The following is a 26,990-nucleotide window of genomic DNA, read 5'->3' on the forward strand; positions in this document are numbered from 1 at the left end:
CGGGCGCCTAGGATTGGGGGGGGGGGTTCTGGAATCCTGTCTTGGGTTGAGGGGCGTCTAACCACCTCAAGCCCGGGGTATGGCCGGGCCCGCGTTGCTTGTGGGTGCCCGTAGCTCGCCATCACCCTAGAGGGACTGGAGGCGGCTGGGTGGGATCTGTTTTCCCACCCGACTGTCCACGGCCCAGCCCCGTGCCCCTGGAGCACCCGCCAGGCGATACCTGCCCCACGCCTTCACTGTGGCTCGGTCGCCGGGGTGCGAGGCGCTCCCGGGCCAGGGACTTGGGGGCTGCGGGCGCGGGTCCCACTGAGCTCCCCGAGGGGGCCAGCAGAGGCTCCCAGCACGCGCGGGGCTCCGCCGGGACGAGGCGCGAGGGCGCGGCGGGGCGGAGCGGGCGGCGGGGGAGGTGATCTCACTCCCCCCTCTCCCGCCTTCCCTGCTCTCCCCTCCCCCTCCCCTGCGCGCACGCCCGCCCCGCCCCGCCCCGCCCCCGCCCCGCCGCCGCCGCCGCCGCCGCAGCAGCAGCGGCACAGCAGACGCACTCGGGCGGCGGGTCCGAGGCCGGCGTTCGCGGAGGCTGGGCGGGCAGCCCGAGCGGCGGCCGTAGCTCAGGTAAGGCGGGCAGGACTGCCCTCGCGACCGAGCCGCGGCTGCGACGCCCCGGGCCCCCCATCCCAGCCCTGCCCAGGCGGCGAGAGCGGGCAGAGCTGCTCCGTCCGGCGGGCGTTCACGGGCGGGGCGGCAGGAGCCCCACCCAGGCCGGGCCCCCAGCTCTGGACCCTGCGGACCCTAGCAGGGCCGGGGAAGAAGGCCAGGGCTGGCGTCCGACAGGTGAGGGGTACCTGGGCGGCGCCCAAAATACCCACCCGGGGAGGGTCACTCCATGGGCAGTGAGGCAGGGTCTGTGCAGGCAGGTGAGGGCTGAAGGTGGCAGCTCCTTAAGGGTGTGGGCATGTGTGAGAAAGGGAGCCTGATGGGGCCTGGTGACCACCCCCCATCGGCTGCCGTGGGGTGTGGCCCTGGGCGTGGCTGCCCGTCTTCTCCAGTCGAGGGCCCTGTTCCACTGAAAATCCGGCCGCCAGCGTGGTAGGGGGGAGGTTGGGCTAGGCTGTCCCTGCAATGGGAGGGGAGGGAACTGGGCTGGGCGCTGCCTGGCCTTCTGGCCCCAAGATGGGGGTGGGGGCTTTGTTCTCCTCCCTCTTCTTTCTAACCCCGGGCTGGACTCCCTGGGGCTCCCCTCCAAGACCGCAACAGGACGGGGATCTCCTCCCCAGGGGCGCAGGGTGCGTCTGGAGCCAGTTTCTGCAGGCTCTTGTGGCCAGGAAAGGGTGCAGCCAGTGAGGTCAACCTGGGCACACACTGGTGTAGTCCTTGTAGAATATGGGTCCGTCAGGTAGAGGGGTAGGAAGGAGGGCCTCACTGACCCAGGACCAGGGATGCTGGAAAGCAAGATGCTGGAGCTGAGGCCCTGCCCCGACCACTGCAGGTCTTTTGCCCATTGCCAAGGCGTCCCCGCTCTGTTCAGTTATGGGAGGGTCTGCAATTCCTATTCCTCCCCTTCCTAGGGCAGATTTTTGGGAGTCTCTTGGTTGGCAGGGGTTGCGAAGAGCACCTAGTACAGCCTGCTGCCCCCTACAGGATATCTGGAGCCCTGCCCATCCCTGCCTGTGTCCAGGAGGCAGGCCTAGGGCCATCTGCCCACCCCAAGAAGTGAGGGCCTGGCACTCTCCTCCAAGTAGGTGCCCTGCTTCCAGTTAACTCCTCCCAGAGGGCAGGGGCTTCTGGGCAGCCCAGTGCCATCTCTGCTGACTCATGTAGCCCTGATACTGAATAATGCAGTCAGCCTTTCTTCCCACGAAGTGCTACCAAGCCCCGTTTTTCTTGTCCCGCTGCGGGGTGGCTGGGGCAGAGGCCTGCCTGGGGCCTCTCGCCTCTGACCAGCTTCTTGCTGCAGGCAATGGACTCGGCTGGGCCGGCCTCTCACCTGGCACAACGCCCATGCAGCGCCAGCACGTGCACCCATGGGCTCCTGAGTCTTCGGGGCTCTTGGCTGTCTGTGACCACATGGCGAGCTCAGGTCAGGGCTGGGACTGGGACTCCCCGGCTCCTGGCCATTTCTCTCTGCTGCATCCTAGCCTCTCTCTCTCTCCATACTTATTTATGTCTGTGTGTGTGCACGACCCCAAAGGTAGTACATCTTACTGTGGTATACTTGAAATACACAGAAAAGAACAAAAGAAATGAAGGCTCACCGATGATCTGATCGCTAAGAGAGAGACGCACTCAGCACACCCCAGCCTGTCTCCTTGATTTGCTACAAGGTGCTCCCAAGAAGTTCCTCCCCTAGTGCCCAGCCCGCTGCAGAGCACTGAGTGGGCACACAGCTCCCCTAGGCGGCGGTGACCCCTCCCTGCACAGTAATGAGGTCCTCCCTGGCCATTCGCTGGGCAACTGCTCACTGCCAAGTGCCCACTTGGGCCAACTCACAACTGCCCATGGAAAAGCCAGTAACGAACCAGACCAACACCATCTGCATCCTCAGAGGGCACATACTGGTTTTCTTTTCCCCTTTGTGACTGACTCTCTGAAGGGGCAAGGGAGGCGGGGAGTGAAGGGCCTTGTCTGACGCCTTCTCCAGTGGGTGAGGGCTCTCAGGCTGGACCCCATCAGCCTCTTTCTGCCAAGGCCAGCTGCGCAGGCCAGCCCCTGTGCCATCCTTGCCACGCCCCAGCCCAGTGACTCCGGAACCTCAGTCCCTTCCCTGTGTTTGAGTGTCAGCCCTCTTGGCTATCACACGAGGGCACGGACTCCTTAAACTCCAAGGTCCCTTTCAAGGTAAACATTCCCTGGTGCCACTTTAAATGGCTGCAGCTGGAGAGAACGCCTCTGGGGCACTCCTCTGGGCAGTAAGTGCCATGTGGCCTTGCAGAGCAGCCCAGCCTCCAGGAGAGGCCACACGAAGGTGTGATGGAAGCTTTTCCTGGATCTCCTTCTTGGGCTAAAGGTTGAAACAGCTGTGGGGTGAGGAGGAGGAGTGCTCTGGGGGAGAATGGAGTAGAGGATCAGCATCTCAGCCAACTACTCTGCTCCACCAGGCAACCTCTGTGGATGTGAGTCCCAGGGGCCCTGCCCCACCCTGTAGGGGACAATAAGGGAGGCAGGAGGTCTGAATCCCCTCTCTAGGGTCCCATGCTGGCTGCTGGCTTTGCTCTGCCCCCTCCTCCCCTGACTGGAAACTGTTGGGTTTAGGTCCCTAGAGGGGGCCCTGTACCCATCCTGGGCAATTCCCTTCTGTGGCCCTGCCGCCCTGCTCTCTCTTTGTCGGCTGCCCACCACTCCACGCATGTCCCCGACCATCACCTTTCCCCTCCTTGCTCAGTTAGAGTTTCACTGTGGGGGCGCACCACTCCCCTCCTCTCTTGCCCCTGCCTCTGCCTGCCCCACCCCTCCCTGTCGGTGCCCTGGGCGCCATCTCTCCGCTTCCCCTTTTGTCTGGCTTCTCTCCCCTCCTGCCTTATTTACCGTCTCTCCTGTCCTGGTCTCTCCTGTCCTGCTCCCACCTGAACTTGACCCCTCTGAACTCTGAGCCTCAGAACGGGTGTGGCAGCCACCTAGTACGTGTCCAGTGGGCTCCATGGCTTTGGGTAGGGCCCACATCTCCTGTGGGGGCCTCGTGTGACCTAGAGGGTGGACAGGGGGTGCCTGGTGGCCTCCAGCCAGAAGACTAGGGGGTAAGGGGTTAGCAAGGCCAGCCTGCTTTCTCCCCAGATATCAACAGGATCTTTGTGGTTTCCTAAAGGTTGGAGAGAGGGAGGAGCCTGGAGAGTGGCGAGTTCCTCTGCAGGGGGAGAGCCTGGACTGCTGGTCTTTCCAGAAGCTTTTCTTTGTCCAGTGCCCCCCACCCTATGCCTCAGGAACTTGCCTGGGTTCTCCATGTTCTCCCCAGGTCACGAAGCTGGGGAGGGAATACCCAGCCACTGTCCTGACACTCATGCCAGTCCCTGGCCCTAAACCCTGCAAGGACAGCCTTGGATTGGGTGGAGCAGGAGGGTGACAGCGTCCTGAGCTTTGTGCAATGAGCCTAGGGGGTCTTCTGAACTGTCCTTCTTGATGTCAGTCTGATGGTGGAGCTTAAAGGGAGGGAATGAGTCCCCAGGAGCCCCCTCCTCTCAGCTCTCCGGTTTCAAACAGAGCCAGGCAAATTGGGAGAGGGCAGCTGAGCTGGGGGTTTATCTGGGGGCGGCTTTGGGCGTGTGTGTGTGTGTGTGTGTGTGTGTGTGTGTGTGTGGCTTGCAGTATTTGCATGTGTGGGGATCACGTATCTGGTTGCATGCATGTGAGAGACAGCATGTGCACATCGATCCTCCTGTGCCCACGTAGGACCCCTCAGATGCCCCGACTGGGCCTATGCTAGGAAGGGGCGAAAGTGATGGTGGTGGCCTCGGGGGCTGGCATGCCTTGCTGCATGATATGGAGCTTCCAGTTGGGGGGTGCCCTCTGGCCCCTCCCCTGCTGCCTGTGTTCATGCCTTAGGAATGCCTGGGATGACAGAGGCTCCATTGTCCGCCCCCAGGCTTCCTGTGCCCCCTCTGCCCTTTAACCATTTAGGAGTGGGGAGCCCTGAGGGGGCCGGAGGGGCCTGGCAATGTCTGAGCTGTTTCTAGGCACCCCATCCCCACACTTGGGACAGGCATCCCAGGACGGGTGGGTGTGAACAGCAAGCTCCAAGGCGTGGGGCCGGCGCTTCTTGCTGCTGCCTAGGCCCCCTCTTGCCTCTCCCCTTTGCTTAGTGCCTTCCTCAGCTCTGCCTGCCTGCTCTGCAGCTTTCTCTCCCCTCGGGTCCTGGAGGCAGGTCCCGCCAGCCCGTAGGAACAGCCCGTCGCCCCTCTGGTCTGGTCCCCGAAGCCCCCTCTTGTGCCAGGTTCCTTTCTCACGTCGGGGGTTTCTGATCTTGTTCTGAGTCCACTTTTCAGAACTGGAGGGAGGACTTAGAGAGGGTGGAGGGGGACACAGATTCTAGGCCGTGGGCATCAGTTTTTCCAACTGTACATGGGAAACTTGGCTGTACTACTGACATTCTGGGGGGTCTGGGAGGTCAGAGTCTCCACCTCTACTCCACTGGGCCTCAGTTTCCCCTTCTACACAGGGAGCCAACACTATCCGTAAACACTGACTGGGGAGAGGTGCCTTCCAGGTAGCCGAAGCCCCTTTGTGAGGGGGCTGTGGGGCCTTTGGTTTCAAGAAAAGGGATCAGAGCAACCCAAGATTGTGGATAATGGGAGAGGGCAGAGAAACCCAGGCTGTCACTGAGCTGGACAGGGAAAGGAATTTGCCTTCTCTTGGACAGAGTCCTTGGATGTTGGGGGGTGAGGGGGGCTCATGTAAAACCCAAGGCCAAGGGCCAAGGGATGGGATGGTTCCTACTCTGCTGAGACGTGATGTGGGTCATATCCCACTTCCGTGTGACCTCCTCCCAAGATTTCCCTCCCTGCCCTCCACATTTGCCTGCCATCTGGCTAGCAAATAAGCCATTCCCCAGGGGCCAGAACGGCTTGGAGGCCATCCTTGTCCCCCTGGGAATGGGAGCAGGCACCAAATTTCTTAGAAGTGAGCTGACTCCCAGAGGGAGCCTCTGCCCATTCAGAACCCCATCGCTGGTGAGCGTAAGTGCCAGCTCTGAGACCGTGGACGTGATGCTCTGGTTCTCTGAACTTCACTTTCCTCATCTGTAAAATGGGGATAATGATAGCACATCCTTCCCCAGGGCAATTTTAAGGATTAAATGAATGTCATGTGTAAAAGTGCTTAAAAGAGTCTCTGGCATGTGATACGTGCTATCCGTGAATTTAGTCAATAAAATGGGGCAGCTGACTATAACACGGGAGTGGAGGAAAACTGTCCCCGCCCACGATGGTGAGTTTCCCCCTTCTTCCCCATTGGAGACTGTCTGTTCTTGCTTTCCCACAAAGGGTTAACCTCCATCCAGCCCCTTCCTCTTCCTTTAAGAATGGTCCTTTACAGGTGAGCTGTCAGTTGCCTTGGAGACCTCAGCCTTATAGCAGCTGATGGTGTGCTCTGGGTGGGTGGGGGCTTAGGGAGGGGCAAGGCGGAGAGCACGGAGGATGAAACTGCAGTCCTTTAAGACCTCCATGCCCTCATGTACCTGTGGGGGCTCCCACCAAGCAGCCTCCTTTATGTATTATCTAAATAACCAATTACTCTGCGGCTAGCTTTCCTCTAGGCTTCCCCTATCTCTGCCAGAGGAGGGAGTTGGGCTCCATCTCCATGGAAACCCGCCAGCCACAGCCTGGGGGGAGAGAGGGAGCCTTAAAGGAACACAGTGCATGGGATGTAGGTGTCACCCACACCGTCATATACACACCCACGGGCTCCAAGCCCCCCCCCCCAGCCCTGCTGAGGAGACAACCTAGGCATGGGTGCCACCCCGTGTGCCTCCCAGACCTACAAGTATGCAGACCTGGTGCACAAACTCTGACCATCTCACATGAGTTGAGCCCCCAGCCCTGCCCCCACTCAGGCTTGCTAGGTCACAGGGCACTGCCATTCTTAACACTCACTGGGCTGGAGGGACCTCTTGTTACTTCTCTCTTGGTCAGGTGCATTTCCATCAGATGGGAGGGGCAGAGAGGACTCAAGGCGGGACGTGGGAGCTGGTGGGCACCTTTGCGTTGAGCGCATGCAGGGCAGGGCACCTTTATAGGTTTCCAGTGTGTGTGTGTGTGTGTGTGTGTGTGTGTGTGTGTGTATTCAGGGAGGAAAGCAAGCCACCCTAGGTTTCGGTGTGGCTTCATGTCCTCCCAAGTCCCCCCCAGTCAGTGGACAGAGGCCAAAGGAGAGGAGTTACCAGGGGGACAGTGGGGCCAGGGTGTGGCCAGGGGTGGGGCTCCTCTGCGGTCCCACTGAGCCCCTCCCTGAAGGCTCCAGTGGGGCTGACCTGGGCGACCTCTTCCACCTCAGCACCTGCTACGCCCTTTCTCTCTGCCAGCCCGTGAGTAGTGTGTGAGGCCCCAGGGAAGGATGGGTTCCCATCTGGACCCACTCAGGAACAGACTGCCTTTGTTGTGCCCTTCCCTAGCACAGCGGCGGGTGGATGCAGTGGATACACGTGTGGGTGAGCACAGAGACACTCGCTGTTGTGCCTGTGCACGCGTGGGCATCTCCCCCCATCAAGGCGGTTGCTCACTCCACCTTACCAGCGATCTTGGAAGGATCCACTGTGGTCCCTGAGGGGCAGCCAGCAGTGGCTCATTCATCTTCTTTTACAACCGCACCCGTGCTCCAATGCCACAAGTGGCCAGGGACCAGCCGCTCTGTCTCTGTCATTGTCGTCTTTGTACTTGTGGGCTTTGTTTCTCTGCTGCTGGCTCATAGATTCTCCGCTGTCCATTTGTCTCTCTGCCCTGCCTGCCCATCAGTCGAGCCTGACCTCCAAGCCCAAGAAGGCCCCCTCCTCTGACTCAGGTCCATCTCCCGTCCTCCTTCCCCGCCTCTTGCCTGGAGCATCCCCCAGGGTAGACCTGTGCGCACTCAACACACACACAAGGACGCCCCTCACTCTTCCACTCACCCACTTCTCATCAGTGCTGTCTGCAGCTGTCTCCCACCCTTTGCACTCCTTTTCCCGCTCCTCTTTCTTTCCCTGATACCTCAGGCTCGGTTTCTGGATTTCTCCATCTTGGTTACGTGGTGGTCCACCATCCGTCTTTGTCTTCCATTCCCTCCCCCAGCCCCACTTCTCAGCGTCTCCTGCTCCCTCCTGCTTCTTTCTCGCCCTGTCTGTCACCCTTCAGTCTTCCCCAGCCTGCCCCCCTTCACAGACATGGCCTTGGCTCCATCTGTACACCAGCTTGTGGAATACTCCCCCCTCCCTTGCCCCTGGAAGTGCTGATGGGGGAGTGGGGGGCCTGCTGAGCTGACAACCTGAGCTGCTTGCTCTGTAATTGCCAGAGGAATGGCGAGAGATCAGAGACCCAGCAGTAGTGGGAGGAGAAGAGGCAGAGCCCCCTCCCAGCTGTCAGGGGGCCTCTCCACCTTCTGGCTCCTGCTTGTCTCTGAGCTCCCAAGAAGGTGGTGAGCTGGTTGGCAAATACCAGGAGACCAAAAGAGGTTGCATGTGAGACGGGGGCATTGGGATGGGGTAGGGAGTGGGGAGCAGAGAGTTGGAGGTATCTTTCCTTGACATATCCACCCGGGATATACATGCCAGACCCCATTCTGGGAGCCTAGAATTGGAGGACAAATTGAGCTGACACCACAGGGATCATCATTCCAGCAAAGAGAGCACTTGGGTATCCTCCAGTATGGGAAAGTCCTTCTTCGGGAAGGTCCTTCTTCGAGCTTCTTTTCTCTCTTATCCCTCCCCTCCCCCTCCTAAGACCAGAGCTCTCAGAGCTCCCAAGGCTGTTGTTTGATCGCCTGCCCTCTGATCTGAGTCTCCTACTGCTTCCTACAGGCCTTGAAGTTGAGGCCAAGGCTGCCTGGGGCCCACCCTGCTTGCACCGGCTTTGTGAGGGAAGGTGGGGGTGGAATAGGTCCAGTGTTGCTCCTCCCTTCTGGGCCCCAGCTCAGCTCTTGCATGTAGAGAATTGGCTATGTGTTTGCCACTTCCTATACTGCAAGTCATTCTCTTGGCCTTCAGCCCATCCACGTGGATCCACCCCGGTGCTTCTCCACCTCCCCCTGCAGCATTGGGTACAGGAGTCTGAGAGCTCCAAGCTGACTGCTGTTTGCCACAAGCTACCTTCTCTGCCCAGTCCCCAGGCAGACTGCTACATTCGCTGCTCTTCTCGGGTTACCTTACATAAAACCATTTTGTGGCTCCCAGTTGCCTCCTGACAGTACAGATGCCTTAGCACCGCTTCCCGGCCTCCCCACTCACCCCTTCAGCCTTCTGGTTGAGGTTCAGTTCCCCCCACACACACACAGCTCAGTAACTTCCTGGCTGGCACGGAAAGGATGCCCAGTATGGATTTGGTGAGGGCATCCACACCCAAGCTCCACCATCCTGCTCTTGCTCCTCCTGCACTTTCACCACTTGCCTTTTCCACGTTTTTTCCTGTTTGGAGCCAAAGTTGTATCTTCTTTGGAGTCTGTTTCCTCTTCTAGTCATTGGTAGAGAAGCTCCTCCCCTTCCCTGGGCCCCCAGTCTTCTGGACTCCTTGCATGCAGGAGGAAATGTAGGTGTGGCTGGTGATACTTGGGGTTTGGGTGGACTCAACTAGTAGTTGAGTCCTGAAGACTCAGAGAAAGACCCAGAAGCTGGGCTTGCCAGACCTTGGAGAGGTGTCAGAAACACTGTCGCAGGGATTTCTCTGTCCCTGGCCTGGAGCATTTGGAATTAGGGAGGCCACAGTCACCCCTTGCTCCCAGGGGGCCTGAGGGACAGCAGAGAGGTGTTTTCCTCCTTCCCTCTCTCCCTGCTGCCATTTCCTGAGGGAGGCTTCCTTCCCCCATTCTTCTTCCTTTTCCTCAACTTACTCTGTGAAATGCAGCCTCCTTGGGCCCCTTTCATTCCTTCCCTGCCTCCACTTCCCAAGCCCCCCACCTCCTGGCAGCTTTTGAGGCTTGAACAGCACCCAGGGATCATTTGGCTCTGAAACCCATAGCAATGAGACGACAAGACTTCTTCTCTACATACGTGTGCACCCATGCTTATGTGTGCACACCAGTAGCAGACATGAGGACTCACCTGCAGAGATACAGACACACAAGAAGACACACGTTCCTGCGTGCAGCCCCTTTCCAGAGATGACATACAAATGTGCTCCTGCATGCGTGCGCACGCGCGCACACACACACAGCCACATAAATACCGACGTGCACATTTGGCTGCATGCAGTTCCACATCCGCATTCATGCCCACAGGCACCTGCTAGCTGGCATGTCGAGTCACACATGGGGACAACATGCACAGAGCGGCCTGTGGCATGCCCAGGGGAGCTGATTGGGGCAACAAGTTGGAGCTGGAGATGCAGCTGGTGGGGAAGGCAGAGAGAGTAAGCAGGGAATGACAAGCAACCCGGAGGCCCAGCCAGTGCTTAATCTCTTTCAGGTTTCTCCCTCCAAGGTTGGGGGAAGAACGGGGGAGCCGGCCAGCCTAGGGTGGGGCTGGGGGCGGGGCCAGTAGCCCGGGCTCCCCCAGATGTTGGTCACTAACCACCATCCGTTCTCTCCTCTCTCCTCCCCCACCCATCCCTCTTCCTCTCTCCCAGTGCCCCAACCCCCGGCTCCCGCCCCAAGCTGCCCACCAGCCCCCTTCCCTCCGGGCTGGCCAGAGCCTGAGCTGAGTCCGGCCTGCTGTGCCGAGTCGCCGGCACCGCCGGGAAGATGGCCGTGGCGCTGCGATACTTGTGGCCTCTCCTCCTGTGCAGCCCCTGCCTGCTCATCCAGATCCCCAAGGAATGTGAGTAGCTGGAGGGAGCCTCGGCGCCTCCCTTCACCACTGCGCTGGGCTCCTCTTTATCTTCTGCCTTCTCCCGGTTCCGGACCCTCACCCCATTATTCTCGGGCACGGAGTGAGCAGGAGGTACCCAGGAAGTTGGGTACCTCTGGAGAGAACAGGATGGAAGGCGCAGGGTGTGTCAGCACCACGGACAGGGTACAGGGGCGGGCAGGGGAGGTTTCAGCACCACGGAGAGCGGGCCTGGCGCTGGACCCGCCTCCTCGGGCCTCCTCTGCTCGTCCCGGTCTGCCCCCACCCCACTCCCTCAGGGGTGTGGCGGGAGAGAGAATAGGGCTGTCCCCAGGGCTCAACTAGCTTGTGCAAAGGTCTGGATTCAAGTCTTGCTCCCACTTCTGACTTCGGTAATCTCATCTTGAGCCCTTGAAGCCCTGTGTACTGAGACAGGAAGAGACACCTTGAAAAGGTCCAGAAGCCTTCTGGATCTTTACGATTTGATGTGTAGCTATTTGGGAGGTGGGGCTGCTGGAGCATTATGGGGGGGTTGTGAGTGGGGGGTCATGGGTAGGGTTGGGGGTATTGGGGAGTGGAGCTAGAAGGCGACTGAACATGAGTATGTATGTATGCTTGTGAGTTGGACAGACTATATTTGTGTGTGTGGATGTGTGTGGTTATAATTGACTAAGTGGGTATTCCTGAGTGTGATTGGAATTTCCTATATGGGTAAGTTGGTGAATCACCAGAATTGTTACTTACTTATTGGTCAGGTTTGTGAATGTCTGTAGGTTATCAGACTGTTAACATTTGATTATGTTGGGGGGATGAGGGGGGCGTTACTATGACAGTGTTTTCTCCTCAGTGTGAGCAGGAGATGTAAACACACTGCTGTAAGTTGCTGTTGGGCTTCTGTGAGGGGCATTTCACAGGGTAGAATTTGTGTATCTTGAGCGTACTCCTTCCGTAGCTCCAATCCCTTCCCCCATTACCTTGCCACCTTTGTCTCTGAGCCTGGACCTGGAGGAGACCAGTGTCCCTGAGAGAAGAGCTAGGGGCTGAAAATGGGAAAGACTGTCCATGCCAGGGATGGGACAGGGGCCAAAGGAGGTGGGCTTAGAAGGCACCTGGCGTTGGGGGGCAGTGAGGGTTTGAAGGAGGTGGAGAAGGATGACAAGAGAAAGGTTGCAGACTCCCCCAGCTACAGATGCACATGGACACACACGGGGGTAGACAGACAAGCCACCTGTATCAAGCCAGGGACAAAGACACGGAAGCGGCAGAGGCCCACAGACATGTGCACGGGCGCGCACACACACACACACACACATACACAAAAGTGAGGGATTTAGGTACAAAGGACCGGTCGTCCACACAGACACAGGCGGGTGTACAGTACAAAACTGTACACTGAATGTAAGTACACGCACACACGCACAGCCTTCAGAGGTACTCTGGCAAGACACACCCCTATGCAAATACACAGTGGACACTCATGAACCTACTGAAGTACACCCTGGGGCATCCACACTCGTGTGCCCGGACTCACACTTTTGCATATTCACATCCATGTATGTACTTGTCCCCCTTCCCTCTCCATCTCCTCTCAGTTGCTTTTCAGGTCTTACCCTGGGTATCGGCCCACCCTGCTATCGCACTGGCTGGGCCATCTGCCCGGGCGTGTGTGTCTGGAGAGGCAGGGAGACTTGCAGAAAGGCAAAAGCAAGGAAGGAAAAGTAGGCCAAAGACCATGGCATTTCCAAGGCTGCCCTGGCCAGGAGTGGCACTTCGTATTGACGCTGCTACAACGTGGCCTCCAGCTTGAGCTTGCTCGCTCCCCAGACATTCCCGGCCCCTTTGTCTCTTTTTGTCTTTCTCTCCCCAGTTGGATTTCCCCATCCTGTAGTCCCTGTCGTTGTCTCTTGCTCTTGGGCTTCCTGCACTGGCCCCTCAGGGCTTTCTCTGCAGTGTCCCCAGGGAGCCCTTCCTCTCTCTTGAGGACCCTTACGTTGAGGTGTTCTGCAGAGACAAAGCTTTCAGAAGCAGCCAAGTACTCTCCTCCCCATCCTGCCTCTCCTCCCTCTCCCCGCTCCACGGCCACCCTGGCCAGTGCCGGGCTGAGTCCTGCCACTGGCCAGTGACTGTGGCCTCCACCCCAGGGAGCTCAGGAGCAGGCTGAGAGGAAGGACGGGCAGAAAACAAGGGGGCTGCTATATCCGTGGCCCTGCAGGGGATGGAAACTCAGATGCAGCAGGGCCTTTGGGAGGGTTTTGCAGGGATGGGGCAGCTGGGCTCTGAAGGCTGGGCCTGGGTAATTGAAAACACTGAGCTGTGCTAATTGGATTAGGAGGGAAGTGGGCTGGAGCAGGGGAGGGGGCCCTCCCAGGCTTCTGAGGCGTCCTGAGTGGGGTGGGGGTCAGTTCTGCAGACCCAGCCAGGCCCTGCCAGGGAGATACAAGGTCTGTCCAAAGGGCACGCCTTGTTAAAGGCACAGATTTCTCTCCCCCTGCCCTCTGGCGCTGTGGCCTGTCTCCTCCTGGGCATTGCCCCCCCCCCAACCGGTGATCCGGGCTCTGTCCTGTCCTGGGTCTTGACCTACCGTAGCTCCAGCCCTGCATGTGCCCCGAAGTTACACGGCCATAGATTCCTCTCTCGCCCTCCCCTTCCCCAGGGGGTCTGCACATGCTTATTTCTTCCCATTGCCATCGAGCACCCTGCTGGGGCTGCCTGTCAGAATTTCTCTCCACTTTCTCCCTTGCTGCCTGGATTTCTCAGATGAAGGATACCACGGTAAGGTGGGGGAGGGTGGCAGTGTTTTCCAGAAGGCCAGCATGTCCCCTTCTCCCTCGCCTTTCCTGTGTGCCACGTGCCCTGTATTGGTTGCTGTCTTTTCTGGCTCTTGGGTCCTTGTCCCACGGTCTCAGCCTAGAAGCTCACCTCAGCCTCTCCCTGTCACCTGTGTGGGGACAGTCTTTGTTCTGTCTCTGCCCTGACCTGGCTTTTCTCACTCACTTTTGCCATTTCTTTCTGGTGCTCTGTCTTCTCTGTTGCCCCCATCCTCCGCCTCTCCCGTGAGGGGTATGTCCTTGCTTTCTGTGTTCTTGGCTTTTGTTGGCTCTCTTTTTTTTTTTCTTCCATACTCTTTGCTTCTCTCTTTGGCTTCATCTCTCTCTTTGAGGCGTCTTCGTAACTTTTGTTGCTGTCTTCCCTCTGTTCTGTCTCTTTCTACATTTGTTCCATGTCCCTTTCTCCCTCTTTTCATGTCCCACACACCTGTGGCCAAGCTACTCAGTCTCTCTAGCTTTGTCCCCCTCCTCCCCTACCCCCATGGCCCTGGGGCCTCTAGGGGCTCCACATCCTCCTTCCCTCTTGATGAGATGGGGGTTGAGGCCATGACGCCAGTCAGACGTCATCCTCACCACTCCTCTCCTGTCCTATCCCCAGTGATGGAACCACCTGTCATCACAGAACAGTCTCCACGGCGCCTGGTTGTCTTCCCCACGGATGACATAAGCCTCAAGTGTGAAGCCAGTGGCAAACCTGAAGTACAGTGAGTGACCGTCACTCTCTAAGCTCTGTTTTTGACTGCTGACCTCCGCCTCGCATCCTCATGCCCCCCCAGGCCTCCCAACTTCTGAGCTCCGTCGCCTCACATCTGCCTCCTCCCCCTCGAGGACCCACTGGCTGCTAGTGCCTTTGCTGTGTTCTGTTCCAGCCCCTGACCCAGGCTCCAGAGCCTTGCTCCTCTGAGCCCTTTTCTGCCCACAGGTTCCGTTGGACCCGGGATGGTGTCCACTTCAAACCCAAAGAGGAGCTGGGTGTGACCGTGCGCAAGGCTCCGCACTCTGGTTCCTTCACCATCACCGGCAACAACAGCAACTTTGCTCAGAGGTTCCAGGGCACCTATCGCTGCTTTGCCAGCAATAAGCTGGGTACCGCCATGTCCCATGAAATCCAGCTCATGGCCGAAGGTGCGAGGCGCTGCAGGGACTAGCAAGGATCGGGGGCACAGGAGCGGGTCCCCGACCAGGTCTCAGGGACCTGTGGGAGCTCATGGGCTCAGGCTTGTTGGCTGACGGAGTGGGTGGAGGGTGGCTTCTCCGTGTGTATTGTAGCTCCCTCTAGCTTGCCCTGTCTCCGCTTAGGCTTCTGTCCCCTTTCATTTCTGTAATCCTGTTTCCTTCACCACTCTCAGGTCATTTCTCTCCACCTCCCCCACCTCTCTGTCTCCTTCCCTCTGCTTCTCTTCTTGCCTCCCTCCTGCTTCTTCTCCCCACCTCTGACCTGGCCTCTCTGGCTCTGCCTTTATCTGTGTCGCCTTTTCCCTGGGGTTTTCCCTCTGCATTCCATCCTCCCTGAGCTTTCTGCCTCCCAAGCACGCTCCTCTCCTCTTTGCCCCTTCGGTTACCTTGGGAACCGTTGCCATGGTTTCTATGTCAGGATGATGGAAGGGTCTGTGACTCCCGCATCCTTCCACAGCTCCCTTCCCCCACTGCTGTACCTCAGCCTCCCCCCACCCATCCTCATCTTGTCCTGGGGGTGGGAGCTGAGAATTGTGGACGGTTAACCCTTCACAGCCATCTGGCCTGTCCGTCGTCTCCTCCGCGTGGAGTTCCGGTCTCAGCCCTGAGCCTGTAAAGGAACCAAAGTGTCTGCCTTCCTTACAAAGTGTGACCTTCCTTACAGCCTGGCCCTCGTGCCCTCAGCCATCCCTCCTCCTTTCCCTTGCCTTGCCCAGCCTTGATAAGGAGGAGAGATGGGACCCACCCTGCTGGCCTCTCTGTCCCTTCTAGGTGCCCCCAAGTGGCCAAAGGAGACAGTCAAACCTGTCGAGGTAGAAGAAGGGGAGTCAGTGATTCTGCCTTGCCACCCTCCACCCAGTGCAGAGCCGCTGCGAATCTACTGGATGAACAGCAGTGGGTGTCCACAAGGGGCTGCTGCATGGGGTGGGGGCGCCAGTGGGAGTGCCTTCCTGGAGGGGGGTTCCTGACCTCTGCCTCCTTGTCCCCCAACTCCTGCAGAGATCTTGCACATCAAACAGGATGAGCGGGTGACAATGGGCCAGAATGGCAACCTCTACTTTGCCAACGTGCTCACCTCGGACAACCACTCAGACTACATCTGCCATGCCCACTTCCCTGGCACTCGGACCATCATTCAAAAGGAACCAATTGACCTCCGGGTCAAGGCCAGTGAGTCCCAAAGGCTCTAACACCGCCCCACTCCTCTCACCCTCAGGCCTGGCCAATCCCCTAGATTGGAGGACTTCGGTCTTCCTCGAGGACAGCTAGACTGCCATCTGAACCCTGCCCAGACCCTTTCCTAGGTGGCAAGTACAGAGACCGGGCCCTTCCTTTAGCAGAGGAGAAAACCGAACCCCCAGGGGCTCACCGAGGTGTCCAGAGTCACCCATGCCCTTGCTTCTCACAGCCAACAGCATGATCGACAGGAGGCCGCGCCTGCTCTTCCCCGCCAACGCCAGCAGCCACCTGGTGGCCTTGCAGGGGCAGCCTTTGGTCCTGGAGTGCATTGCCGAGGGCTTGTGAGTCGGTGCCCGGGGTGGGAGTGGGCGGGGCCTGTGCCGAGCAGCGGGGCTCAGCAGCCCTGTCCTCTCTCCCCTCTCCTCTCCTACTTGGCGTCCCTGCACCATGGCCCCGGGCAGCCCCACGCCCACCATCAAGTGGCTTCGCCCAAGTGGCCCCATGCCAGCCGACCGAGTCACTTACCAGAACCACAACAAGACCCTGCACCTGCTGGATGTGGGCGAGGAGGATGACGGCGAGTACCGTTGCCTGGCTGAGAACTCGCTGGGCAGTGACCGGCACGCCTACTACGTCACTGTGGAGGGTATGCTGCCCCTGTGGGGCATCACCCGTGCCCCACTGCAAGGCTATGCAGACGGACCTCCGGGCACGACAGTCTGCGATGCCTACTGTCAGGCACGGTGGGGGTTGAGTGAGGGGCAAAAGCTGGCTGGAGGCTGTGGGTTCAGGGTGGCTCTCCTCTTCCTCACAGCTGCCCCGTATTGGCTGCACAAGCCCCAGAGCCACTTGTACGGGCCCGGGGAGACTGCCCGCCTGGACTGTCAAGTGCAGGGCAGGCCCCAACCAGAGGTTACCTGGAGAATCAATGGGATCCCTGTGGAGGGTGAGAGGGCCTCGGGCAGGGGCAGGGAGGGTGGGGGGCCCTGGGAACAGGAGGGGAGGAAGAGGAGGGTGAGAAGGGACCTCAGCACGGCTCACTCCTCTGCCCTGGCCCTCGGGCCCACCTGCCGCATGCACAGAGCTAGCCAAGGACCAGAAGTACCGGATCCAGCATGGAGCCCTGATCCTGAGCAACGTGCAGCCCAGCGACACAATGGTGACCCAGTGTGAGGCCCGCAACCGGCATGGGCTCCTGCTGGCCAATGCCTACATCTATGTCGTCCGTGAGTGCTAGCCAGCTGGGCCTGCCCGCGCTCTCCTCTGTGCCTCATAAGCCCTAGTCCCTGCGGCCCACCAGGCAAGGCCACCAGGCCAACTCAGCCAGCAGCTGTTTGTCCACCTCAGCTGCCTGTCTCCTCTCTGGGGCACAGAGGCTTACCCTGGCCAGCACGTGCCTGAGGCCAGCCTGGTGGCTCCTGTCCTGGAGCCTCAGGGAACATGGGGCGAGGCCTGGAAGGCTTTCCAGAAGGGGTAGACTGTCAGTGTGTCTTGAATCATTGGTAAAAGGTGGGTGGCTGGGATGGGAGGCACGGCCAAGGCAGAGGGGGCAGTGTGTCTGAAGTGAAGGAGACGCTTAGGCGGTTGGGGGCTGGAGCTGGACACAAGGACGCAAAATGGGCAGGGCTCCCCTGCTGAGCCCGGAATCGGCCTCCAACCCCCTGTCCCGCTCTGTCTCCTGTGACTCCTGCTTCCAGAGCTGCCGGCCAAGATCCTGACCCCAGACAACGAGACCTACTTGGCGGTTGAGGGCAGCACTGCCTACCTTCTATGCAAGGCCTTTGGAGCCCCCGTGCCCAGCGTCCAGTGGTGAGTTCCCCCACTCCGGCAGGCATGGTGGAAGCCATCTTCTGGCCCAGGGAGCCAGGGAGGGCAGAGGAGCATGCCGGTGGGGTCTGAGCCAGGCTTGCTTGCCCTGCTTGTCTAGGCTGGACAAAGAAGGAAAGACCGTGCTACAGGATGAACGCTTCTTCCCCTACACCAATGGGACCCTGGGCATCCGAGACCTCCAGGCCAACGACACTGGACACTATTTCTGCCAGGCTGCCAATGACCAGAACAATGTAACCATTGTGGCAAACCTGCAGGTCAAAGGTCAGGCGACCCCCCCCATGTGGTCAGCAGCACTTCCAGGAGGGACGGTCAGGGTCTCTGGAAGACACCAGAGTGACCCTCCCTTCCCTTCATTGCCCTCAGATGCCACTCAGATCATACAGGAGCCCCAGGACGCCATCGAGAAGAAAGGCTCAAGAGTGACATTCACGTGCCGGGCCTCCTTTGACCCCTCCTTGCAACACAGTATCACGTGGCGCAGGGATGGCCGACACCTCCAGGAGCTTGGGGACAGTGACAAGTGCGGGCCCAGCCCCAACATGGGCTCAGTGGAATGGGGCAGAGTGGGAAAAGCAGAATGTCCAGACCTCCTGGCCTCATCCATGGGGGGAGCGCCCCTGCTTTGAGGGAGAAGGTTCTGGCAGGACAGGGAGGAGAGGGGAGCAGGGTGCAGATGGCAGAAAGTGGTGGATGTGCTGGAAGCAGAAGGACAAGTATCGCCCCACCATTTCCTGCCAGGTACTTCATAGAGGACGAGCGTCTGGTCATTCACAGCCTGGACTACAGTGACCAGGGCAATTATAGCTGTGTGGCCAGCACCAAGCTGGATGTGGTGGAAAGGAGGGCCAAGCTCCTTGTGGTGGGTGAGTTCTAGGGCGGTATCAGGCTCGTGGCCTGGAAGCATGGGGGGCACAGGCCTTAGGGCACAGGAACCCAGGCTCACATTCCAGGGCCCTTTTGAGCTGGGGGGCAGGGCGTCTGGCTCACAAGTGGTCAAGAGAACCCACCCTCCATGGCCCTCAGGGAGCCCTGGGCCAGTGCCTCGCCTGGAGCTGTCTGATCATCACCCGCCAAAGCAGAACCAGGTGCAGCTGTCTTGGAGCCCCGCTGACGACCACAACTCACCCATTGAGAGTAAGAGGCCTGAGCATGGTGCCACCCACCTCCCCAACTGCTTCCCCTGCTAGCCCTTCCTCCTCCCAGGGGCCCTGACTCCATGACTGCCACCTCACTGGGGCTCACAGTTCCTCGTGCAAATCCGAGAATACCCCTTGCCTTGGGCACTCCTTTCCTCAGGGAAAGCCAGACTTGGACCCCTGTTATCCCTCCACCATGACACACACTGATTACGCCATTGCTGGTTCACTTCTTGGCAGAGTATGACATTGAATTTGAAGACCAGGAGATGGAGCCTGACAAATGGTACAGTCTGGGAAAGGTGCCCGGAAACCAGACCTCCACCACCCTCAAGCTGTCACCCTATGTCCGCTATACCTTTAGAGTCACTGCCATCAACAAATACGGCCCTGGGGAGCCCAGCCCGGCCTCTGAGCCTGTGGTCACACCTGAGGCAGGTGAGCCACCTGGGAGAGGGCCTCAGACGCCAGGGTCCCAAGGCTCTGCAAGGAGGGGCTGCAGAGGTTACTGTTCCCAAGCTCCTCTGCTTTCACGTTTCCAGAGGGCGCTGGAGGGCAGGGTTCTTTTAGGGCTATTGGCTCCTGGCTTCCAGGGCCAGTATGGGCCATTCCTTCCTTGGTCATCAGCCTTCACTGCCTCAGCGGGAGCCCGCAGTGTTGATGTGTTAACAACACATTACTTTCCAGCCCCAGAGAAGAACCCCGTGGACGTGAAGGGGGAAGGGAATGAGACTAACAACATGGTCATCACTTGGAAGGTGAGGGGGCCTGGGCTGAGCTCGCCCCTAGATGTCAGACCAGGACCCAGGTGTTTGTTAACTCCCCCGTCTGTGCTAAGGCCCCGAAGATGACTGGGGATGTGAGGCTGGGTCATGGAGGAGGCGGGTCACAGGAAAGGGGTACTCTTGCCGACCAGCTCCTCTTCTGTTTGCCCCCTCCAGCCACTCCGGTGGATGGACTGGAATGCCCCTCAGGTTCAGTACCGCGTGCAGTGGCGCCTTCAGGGGACACGGGGGGCCTGGCAGGAACAGATTGTGAGCGACCCCTTCTTGGTGGTGTCCAACACGTCCACGTTTGTGCCCTATGAGATCAAGGTCCAGGCCATCAACAGCCACGGCAAGGGCCCCGAGCCACAGGTCACCATCGGCTACTCTGGGGAAGACTGTGAGTAGCAGAGGTGGAGCCCGCATGAGCCTGCACAGCGCACTCCTCCCACCGCACACCTAGCCCCTACCCCTCATAGTGCATTTCTTAGGAGTAAGGATATTACCTTACATTACCGCAGTGCCGTTGCAAAAGTCCAGAAACAACATCTCTAGTTGGCAGCTGATATTCCATTTGTATCAATCAGTGCTTTCTTTTCCCCCAGTCTAAGATCCTGCATTGGGTCTAGTTGTCCGGCTGCTTTCCTTTCCTTGAATCTGGAACATTACCAGATGTTCATCTTGATCACCCAGTCAAGATCTTTTCTGGTTACTTGTCCTCGGAGTTACTATTTTTGTGCCTTGCAACTATTAGGTTGGTGCAGAAGTAATTGCGGTTTTTGCAATTATTTTTAACCTTTTAAACCACAGTAACTTTTGCACCAACGTAACAATAAACAATCTGCAGGAAGAGACCGTGAAACCAAGCAAATGCCCTGCTCCTCAAATTGCCCAATCCCATAGAGCATCTAAATCCATGATTCCCCCTGAGGGAGGGTTCTGGGCTGGCCTCAGGAGCCACGGGCCCTCGTCCATGCCACTGACTCTCTCCAGATCCCCAGGCGTGGCCTGTGCTGGAAGACATTAAGATCCTCAACTCAAGCGCCGTGCTGGTCAAGTGGTTGCCTGTGGACCCAGCTCAGGTCAAGGGTCACCTCCGTGGATACAATGTAAGGGTCCAAGGTGTGGGAGCTGGGGGTATCCCCTGGTGAGGTGTGAGGCCACCAGGAGGGACAGGATTGGCCGCAGACCTCTGCCCCTTGCCAGCTACTCTCCCGAAAGTCTTTGGGTTTGGAAGACAGGGTCGCTGTTGAGGACAGGGGCTAGCATGTGCCCGGGGGTCACTGCTGGGCCCATGCTGCCTTTCAGGTGACGTACTGGTGGGAGGGCAGTCAGAGGAAGCACAGCAGACGGCATGTCCACAAAGACCACATGTTGGTGCCTGCCAATACCACCAGCGTCATCCTGGGAGACCTGCGGCCCTACAGCTTCTACCATCTGGAGGTACAGGCCTTCAACAGCCGGGGTCTGGGGCCCGCCAGCGAAAATAGGACCTTCAGCACCCCAGAGGGAGGTGAGACTTGCACCCCGAGTCCCAATCCCAGACCCTCCTCCCTGCCCAGGTCGAGCCTGGGCGAGGACCTGCTGCTCGTCTCTGTACCCCGCAGTGCCCAGCCAACCTGAGGAGTTGCATCTGGAGTGCCAGTCAGACACCAGCCTGCTGCTGCATTGGCAGCCTCCACTCAGCCACAATGGCGTGCTCACCGGCTACGTGCTCTCCTACCACCCACGTACGTGCGTTGTGGCTCCAGAGCCCCAGTCCAGCCCGGCCGGGAGATGGAGGGGAGCTGGGCGGGGGGCGGGCAGAGCTGGCTGCCAAAGCTGACTCCCCACCTGTCCTTGCAGTGGATGATGGGAACATGGAACACTTGTCCTTCAACCTTTCGGACCCTGAGCTGCGAATGCACAACCTGACCAACCTCAGCCCCCACCTGCGGTACCGCTTCCAGCTGCAGGCCACCACGAAGGAGGGCCCTGGGGAGGCCATTGTGCAGGAAGGAGGCACCATGGCCTTAACTGGTAAGCCGGAAGGGCTGAGCGGGCCCCACCAGGCAGCTGGACCCAGCCGAGTGGGCCTTGGTCTGCCTCAAGGTCCCACACCCTCCTCTCACTCCCCAGGGATCCTGGATTTCAGCAACATCTCGGCCATGGCTGGTGAGAATTACAGCGTGGTCTCCTGGGTCCCCAAGGAGGGCCAGTGCAACTTCAGGTTCCAGATCCAGTTCAAACCCCGGGGCGGTGAGCACAAATGGGGCCTGTAGGGGAGAAGGGGCTCTGGGCTCAGAAGGGCTGGGGTTGGTGTGGAGCCAGCGTGCTGCCCGGCATTCCCGCTTACACCTGCTGCTCTCACTCCTGCAGAAGAGAAGATGAGTCCTCATCTCCTACCGCGGTGTGTCAGCTACAACCAGACATCCTACACACAGTGGGATCTGCAGCCTGACACTAACTATGACATCAGCTTGGTCAAGGAGGCGGTGCTCCTGTATCACATGATTGTGAAGACTAATGGCACCGGTGAGGCCCCAGGGAGCCGCATGCACTTCTCAGTCAGTTTCCCTCCATCCCTCACATAGCCACCACTGCCCCAGGCCCCAGGCCCCAGGCCCCGTGCCATGGCTCCTCTCTCCTCCTCCAAGAATCTCGGTGCCCCTCGGCCTATGACAGAGAAGTCCGGGCTCCTGAAATGGCCCATTTTACTATCCTTCTGTTTTAACTGTTTCCAATGCGGTCATTTACTCAGAAGATCCTCCTCCCTGCTCCCCAGAGAGTCCCGCAGGAGGGTCAGTTACAGGCACGCTTCTGCCCCAGGTCATCACACCCCCACGCCCGGGCCCTCCGGTGTCTATGTCTAAGGGCATCTATGCCCCAGTGCCTGGGGGCGGAGGGGTTGTGAGTGATGAAGCCCGAGGCTCCAAATGAGGCCCGCACTCGAGGCCATAAACCTGAAGGCAGGGGCTTGGGCTGAGGGCTGTCTCACCCCAGCCTGGGATTTCCCCCTCAGGCCGAGTGAGACTCCCTTCTCCCGGCTTTGCCGCCGAGGGCTGGTTCATCGGCTTCGTCAGTGCCATCATTCTCTTACTCCTCCTCTTGCTCATCCTCTGCTTTATCAAGCGCAGCAAGGGTGGCAAGTACTCAGGTAACCCTGACCCCGGGCCACCCTTCTTGGTCCCTGAGCCTCCAGCAGGACAGCATGAGCATGTTGGGGGCAGGCAGGGGCCCAGAGCCAATGGTAGCCAGGCCCACGTGGGGTGAGTGGTACATCCTTGAAGGCTTACTGGCTTCGGAGAGCTGCCGAGGCGGTGCTGGGATTGCTCCGAGCACAGAGTGAGAGCCTCATCACGTCCCTCGCCTGGGGATGGGGCCCAGTGTCCAGGCACAGGCTGGGGTGGGAGAAGAAGCCTGGCCCCCTCTGTGTGTCTCCAGTGAAGGACAAAGAGGACACCCAGGTGGACTCCGAGGCCCGGCCAATGAAGGACGAGACCTTCGGCGAGTACAGGTGAGCAGGGCGGTCATTGCCAGCTGACCACCCAGCACTCCCCTCACTTTCATATCTGACCCTGTCTCTCTCTCTTCTCTGTGCTGCTGGGTGACATCAGGTCCCTGGAGAGGTAAGGCAGGAGTGGTGGGAAGACACTGTCAGACCCCAATGGCAGGGACCCTCCTGTGGACTGTGTGCTTGGGAGCGCCATGGGTCCCCGCTTGCTGGGCTCAGCGTTGCCCCAGCCTTCTGTCCTGGCAGCTCCCTGTTTCAGGGACAAGCCAACACCCTCAATTCCTCCTGTGCACACTGTCACCTTTCCAGATCCCTTCTCTGGGCTCTACAAGGACTGACAGCCAGAGAGGTGCCCCTGTCTGTCTTGCCAGGCCCCATGAGCCCCCCAAGCTGAGTGCCCACTTGCTCCCTCACATCTACCAGGATCCTGGGTATGCCCAAGCCTTGCCCCTCTGGTGGCGTGCATGCCAACTGCCCTCCCGGATATGTGCCGAGGATGAAAACCTCTTCCCCAATGCATTCAAAGCAAATGGAAGGAAGACAGAATCTAGGCCACCATGAGCTCGCCATGCCCCCCAGCCAGGCCTCCTCCCTCGGGCCAGCACCTGCCAGCTCTTGCTGGATTCCACTGGGCAGCCTCCCACTCCCTCCCGCCCTCTGCCCCTCCAGTGACAACGAGGAAAAGGCCTTCGGCAGCAGCCAACCATCTCTCAATGGAGACATCAAGCCCCTGGGCAGCGATGATAGCCTGGCTGACTATGGGGGCAGCGTGGATGTCCAGTTCAATGAGGACGGCTCTTTCATTGGCCAGTACAGTGGCAAGAAGGAGAAGGAGGCAGCAGGAGGCAATGACAGCTCAGGAGCTGCCTCCCCCATCAACCCTGCAGGGACCCTGGAGTAGTGGGGTCCAGTCAGGCAAGACAGGCAGGGTACAGCCCAGGGCTGGGCCTCAGGGGAGTCAGAGGCCAAGACCCCTGAGCCCGATGCCTGTTCTGGGTCCCTGACCTTGGGACTGAGGCCCGTCCCTGTCTCCACCAGGCCGCACCCCACCCTCTGGCCCTGAGCGCGTGGGAAGGCTTGAGTCCGGAGCAGAGAAGAGAATCTCACTGCCTAATCCCCTTCTGACTACCCGGTCCCCACTTCTTTGCCAAAACCCACCTGCACCCCTTCTTGGGCACACTGCTTTGCTCCAGTTTGGGGGCCGGCCAATCACTCACACATCAGGAGCCTTCAGGTGCTGCCTCGCCAGCTTCTGGGCAGAAGGGCTGTGGGGCGGGGGGGGGGGGGGGGGAGTGGGGATGGCCCCAGAGGGGTCTCTCAGATGCTGCCTGATGGAGTCTCCTCAGAACCAGAGTTGGCACCTTCACGCCCAGCCACTCCTTGGCCAGTCTGGCTGGGACTGGGGATAGAACTCCGTGTCCCCACCACCTGCTCCCTTTGCCATTTCTGCTCCAACCAGGATGGGAGCTGGACAAGCTGGCCACAGGTACAGAGGAAGCCATGTGGAGAGCCCAGCATCCATCCTCCCATTGCCCACCCTAGCCTGGGGCTGGCTTCGAGGAGCTCCATACACACGCTGCCTTCGTTACCCACCAGACATCATCCAAGTGGCCTCCATCACTGCCGGGGTGCGGGGCAGGCATGCCTCCTCCCCACTGCCCCGGGCCTCTCCCAGCCCCCACGGGACCCCAGGACCTCTTAGCCCTCCACTCCCAGTCTGAACAGTTTCCTTCCTCAGCCTTCCCCTCCGCCTACCTTGGGAATGTAAATACACCGTGACTTTGAAAGTACCTACCCTTGCCCTTTTCCCATATGCCACTAGTGTGTAGGCAGATGTCTGAGTCTCTAGGTGGTTTCTAGGTTTTATAGCAATTAGCTTTGATGATCCCATCCCAGGAAAAATAAAAACAGACAAAAAAAAAAAAGGAAAGATGGGTTCTCCCAGCTCTGCTGTGCTGCCGGCAGCCCCCACCCCCTCTGTCTGCCTTTGCTTGGTCTGTTAATGAGCCCTTTACAAGAAACAAAAGTATATATATATATGTATATAAATATCAGAATTATACCAGGCAAATAAAACCTGGAAATGAAGAGAAACCCTTGTCATTTTACTGAGCATGACTTCCCTGACCATGTCCCTCTGCTGCAGCTTCCAGGCCTTACTGCCTGCCCCTCTCCCCTCTGCTGGCCCTCTGGGGCAGCTCTGGGCTCTCCCCATCCTTGGGCCCCTTGTTTCTGCAACCTGGCAGGTCCCAGGAGCCTCTTTCCTGTCTCATGTAACAACCAACCTGTGCGCGCCCGCCTGGCTCCCAGCCTCCGTGCCCTGCTGAAGTAGACCTCCCTGGGTGACAGCCATCAACACCAGTATAATGCATGTTAAATGAATGACCGCACACAAATCTCAGGTCTCACAGGGACAGCTAGCCTGCCTTGGGAACTGCTGAGCCATTTCTCTCCTTGCTCCTCCAGGTGAGGGCCCATCCCTTTCCCCAACCCCTGGTCTCTGCACTGACAGCCGAGACCTTTGTTTCATGTTGAACTGAGTGAGTAGAAAGCACCAGAAGGGAATTTCTTTCTCCACCGTCAAATCCATTTCCCCTGCCCCTCCCGGAACCCTCTGCCTTTCCCTGGCCCCCATGGGTGAGCCACAGTCCATTGAGGTCAGCCACTCCACCCAGCACTGGGTCTCATCTTCGTGACCCACTGGAGGATTGTTCTCGTGCATCTTCCTTCTCTTTTTCTGTACTTCTCATTTTTCTGTCTCTGTTGGTCAGTCCTGTGGGCAGACAAATGTGCTGTAATAGCTTTTATCACCAAAAACACCCACTCCTAACCACACCCTTCCAGCTCTTGCCCCATTTCTCTGCTCCTTCTTGCAGGAAACCCCCTCAAGACTTGTCTACACTCATCTCTGCTTAATTTCCACCTGTAGCAGTGTCTGCTTGTTCATATCAGTCTTCTTGTTCTTACATAACAATAGCTGAAGATATATTTCCCATGCTCCATTGCACTTAGGTGGGGCCAGTGGAATGTGAGTGAAGAGGTAACCTCTGGGCTGTGCCCCTAAAGAAACAGAGCCTTTCCCTGTCCCACTCGGTTTCCTCCCCAGCTGGAACATAAATGCAGCGGTGGTCCGGGAGGAGCCATCCCAGACCACTGAATGGAAGTTGGCTTTTGAGGATGGCAGAGCAGCAACAGAAAAGGAAGGAGCCTGGGGTCCTGATGGTGTGGAGCTACCCCGTCTTCCCTGGGCTGTCGTCTCCTTGATTGATAAAAACGTAATAGACTTTGTTTTTCAGAGCAATTTCACATCCACAGAAAAATTGGGCAGAGAGTAGAAAGTTGCCATATAGAGTCCCTCACTCCCCACCCTTAGCAATTTCCCCCATTATTAATACCTTGCATTGATGCAGGACATTTGTTACAACTGATGAGCCAATAGTGATTGTTGTCATTAGCTACAGCTTACATCAGGGTTGTCCCGCAGGGTGTCATGCGGGGCCTCTGCTCCCGCTCCCCACATAAGAACGCAGGACACGGTGAGGCCAAACAGGGACACCCACGGAGCCATAGGTGGGGGAGTCACACCTCTATAGTCTCGCTGGCGGCTGGGCTGGAGACACAGGAAGCAGGAGCCACACGATCCGCAAGCTGCCGTCTGCTTCTCTGTCAACCAACCTCACTTGCTCGCTGCAATCCGCCTCTGCAACCCACAGTCCACAATCCACACTTGCTAGCTCAGCCACGGCAGTTATATCAGTGGCTGATGGCTCACCGGTTACAGCTGACGGCCACCTACTACCCGAGCCAGCACTTTCCACGTGAGGCCGAGAGCCTGGAAACTGCCCTCCTGGCTCTGTCCCCACAAGGGGTTCACTCTTGGAGCCCTATGTTGTATAGATTTGGACAAATGTATCAGGACACAGATCCACCTTTAGAGAATCACGCAGAGTAATTTCACGGCCCTAAAAATCCCCTAAAAGGTCTTTGTTGAGGGCCAGCATACATAAAGTGCACATCTGAGTTTTTTACCTGCAAATCCATCACTCAGACCAAAGCTGTAGGACATTCGCATCCCCGCAGAAAGGCCCTTCGTGCCTCCACGCAGCCAGTTCCCGTCTTGTGATGTCATCCACGTGGCTGTCTGTGTCA

General features: G+C 58.6%; 1 protein-coding gene across 4 annotated transcripts; it reads left to right on the top strand.

The window, feature by feature from the left end:
• The first annotated feature begins 491 nt into the window (after positions 1–491).
• On the top strand, positions 492–24,932 carry L1CAM (L1 cell adhesion molecule). 4 transcript variants are annotated; one of them, XM_081043952.1, is made up of 29 exons: positions 492–612; positions 10,233–10,423; positions 13,190–13,204; positions 13,859–13,964; positions 14,183–14,385; positions 15,208–15,330; positions 15,436–15,606; positions 15,845–15,956; positions 16,077–16,261; positions 16,430–16,561; positions 16,698–16,841; positions 17,313–17,424; positions 17,543–17,709; positions 17,812–17,968; positions 18,187–18,311; positions 18,472–18,582; positions 18,825–19,022; positions 19,272–19,342; positions 19,526–19,748; positions 20,342–20,457; positions 20,657–20,861; positions 20,956–21,078; positions 21,194–21,367; positions 21,467–21,586; positions 21,707–21,862; positions 22,350–22,484; positions 22,772–22,844; positions 23,511–23,756; positions 23,880–24,932. In XM_081043952.1, the coding sequence occupies exons 2-28, from the start codon at positions 10,348–10,350 to the stop codon at positions 23,740–23,742; spliced, it is 3,765 nt and encodes a 1,254-aa protein (XP_080900078.1). In that variant the 5' UTR covers positions 492–612; positions 10,233–10,347; the 3' UTR covers positions 23,743–23,756; positions 23,880–24,932. The 4 variants fall into 4 exon arrangements, with proteins under 4 accessions (XP_080900078.1, XP_080900077.1, XP_080900080.1 ...); XM_081043951.1 differs by having other exon boundaries at positions 23,511–24,932; XM_081043954.1 differs by lacking the exons at positions 23,511–23,756; positions 23,880–24,932 and adding an exon at positions 22,945–23,099.
• Positions 24,933–26,990: the final 2,058 nt, after the last annotated feature.

This window comes from Rhinolophus hipposideros, assembly GCF_964194185.1.
Source record: "Rhinolophus hipposideros genome assembly, chromosome: X".
NCBI lineage: Eukaryota > Metazoa > Chordata > Mammalia > Chiroptera > Rhinolophidae > Rhinolophus > Rhinolophus hipposideros.

Excerpts from the sequence above, each read along its gene's own strand:
- L1CAM (XM_081043951.1), top strand. The coding sequence starts at position 10,348 with ATGGCCGTGGCGCTGCGATACTTGTGGCCTCTCCTCCTGTGCAGCCCC. Across the intron at positions 15,331-15,435 it reads AATCTACTGGATGAACAGCA|AGATCTTGCACATCAAACAG; the intron begins GTGGGTGTCCAC and ends CAACTCCTGCAG. Across the intron at positions 16,842-17,312 it reads TGCCTACATCTATGTCGTCC|AGCTGCCGGCCAAGATCCTG; the intron begins GTGAGTGCTAGC and ends TCCTGCTTCCAG.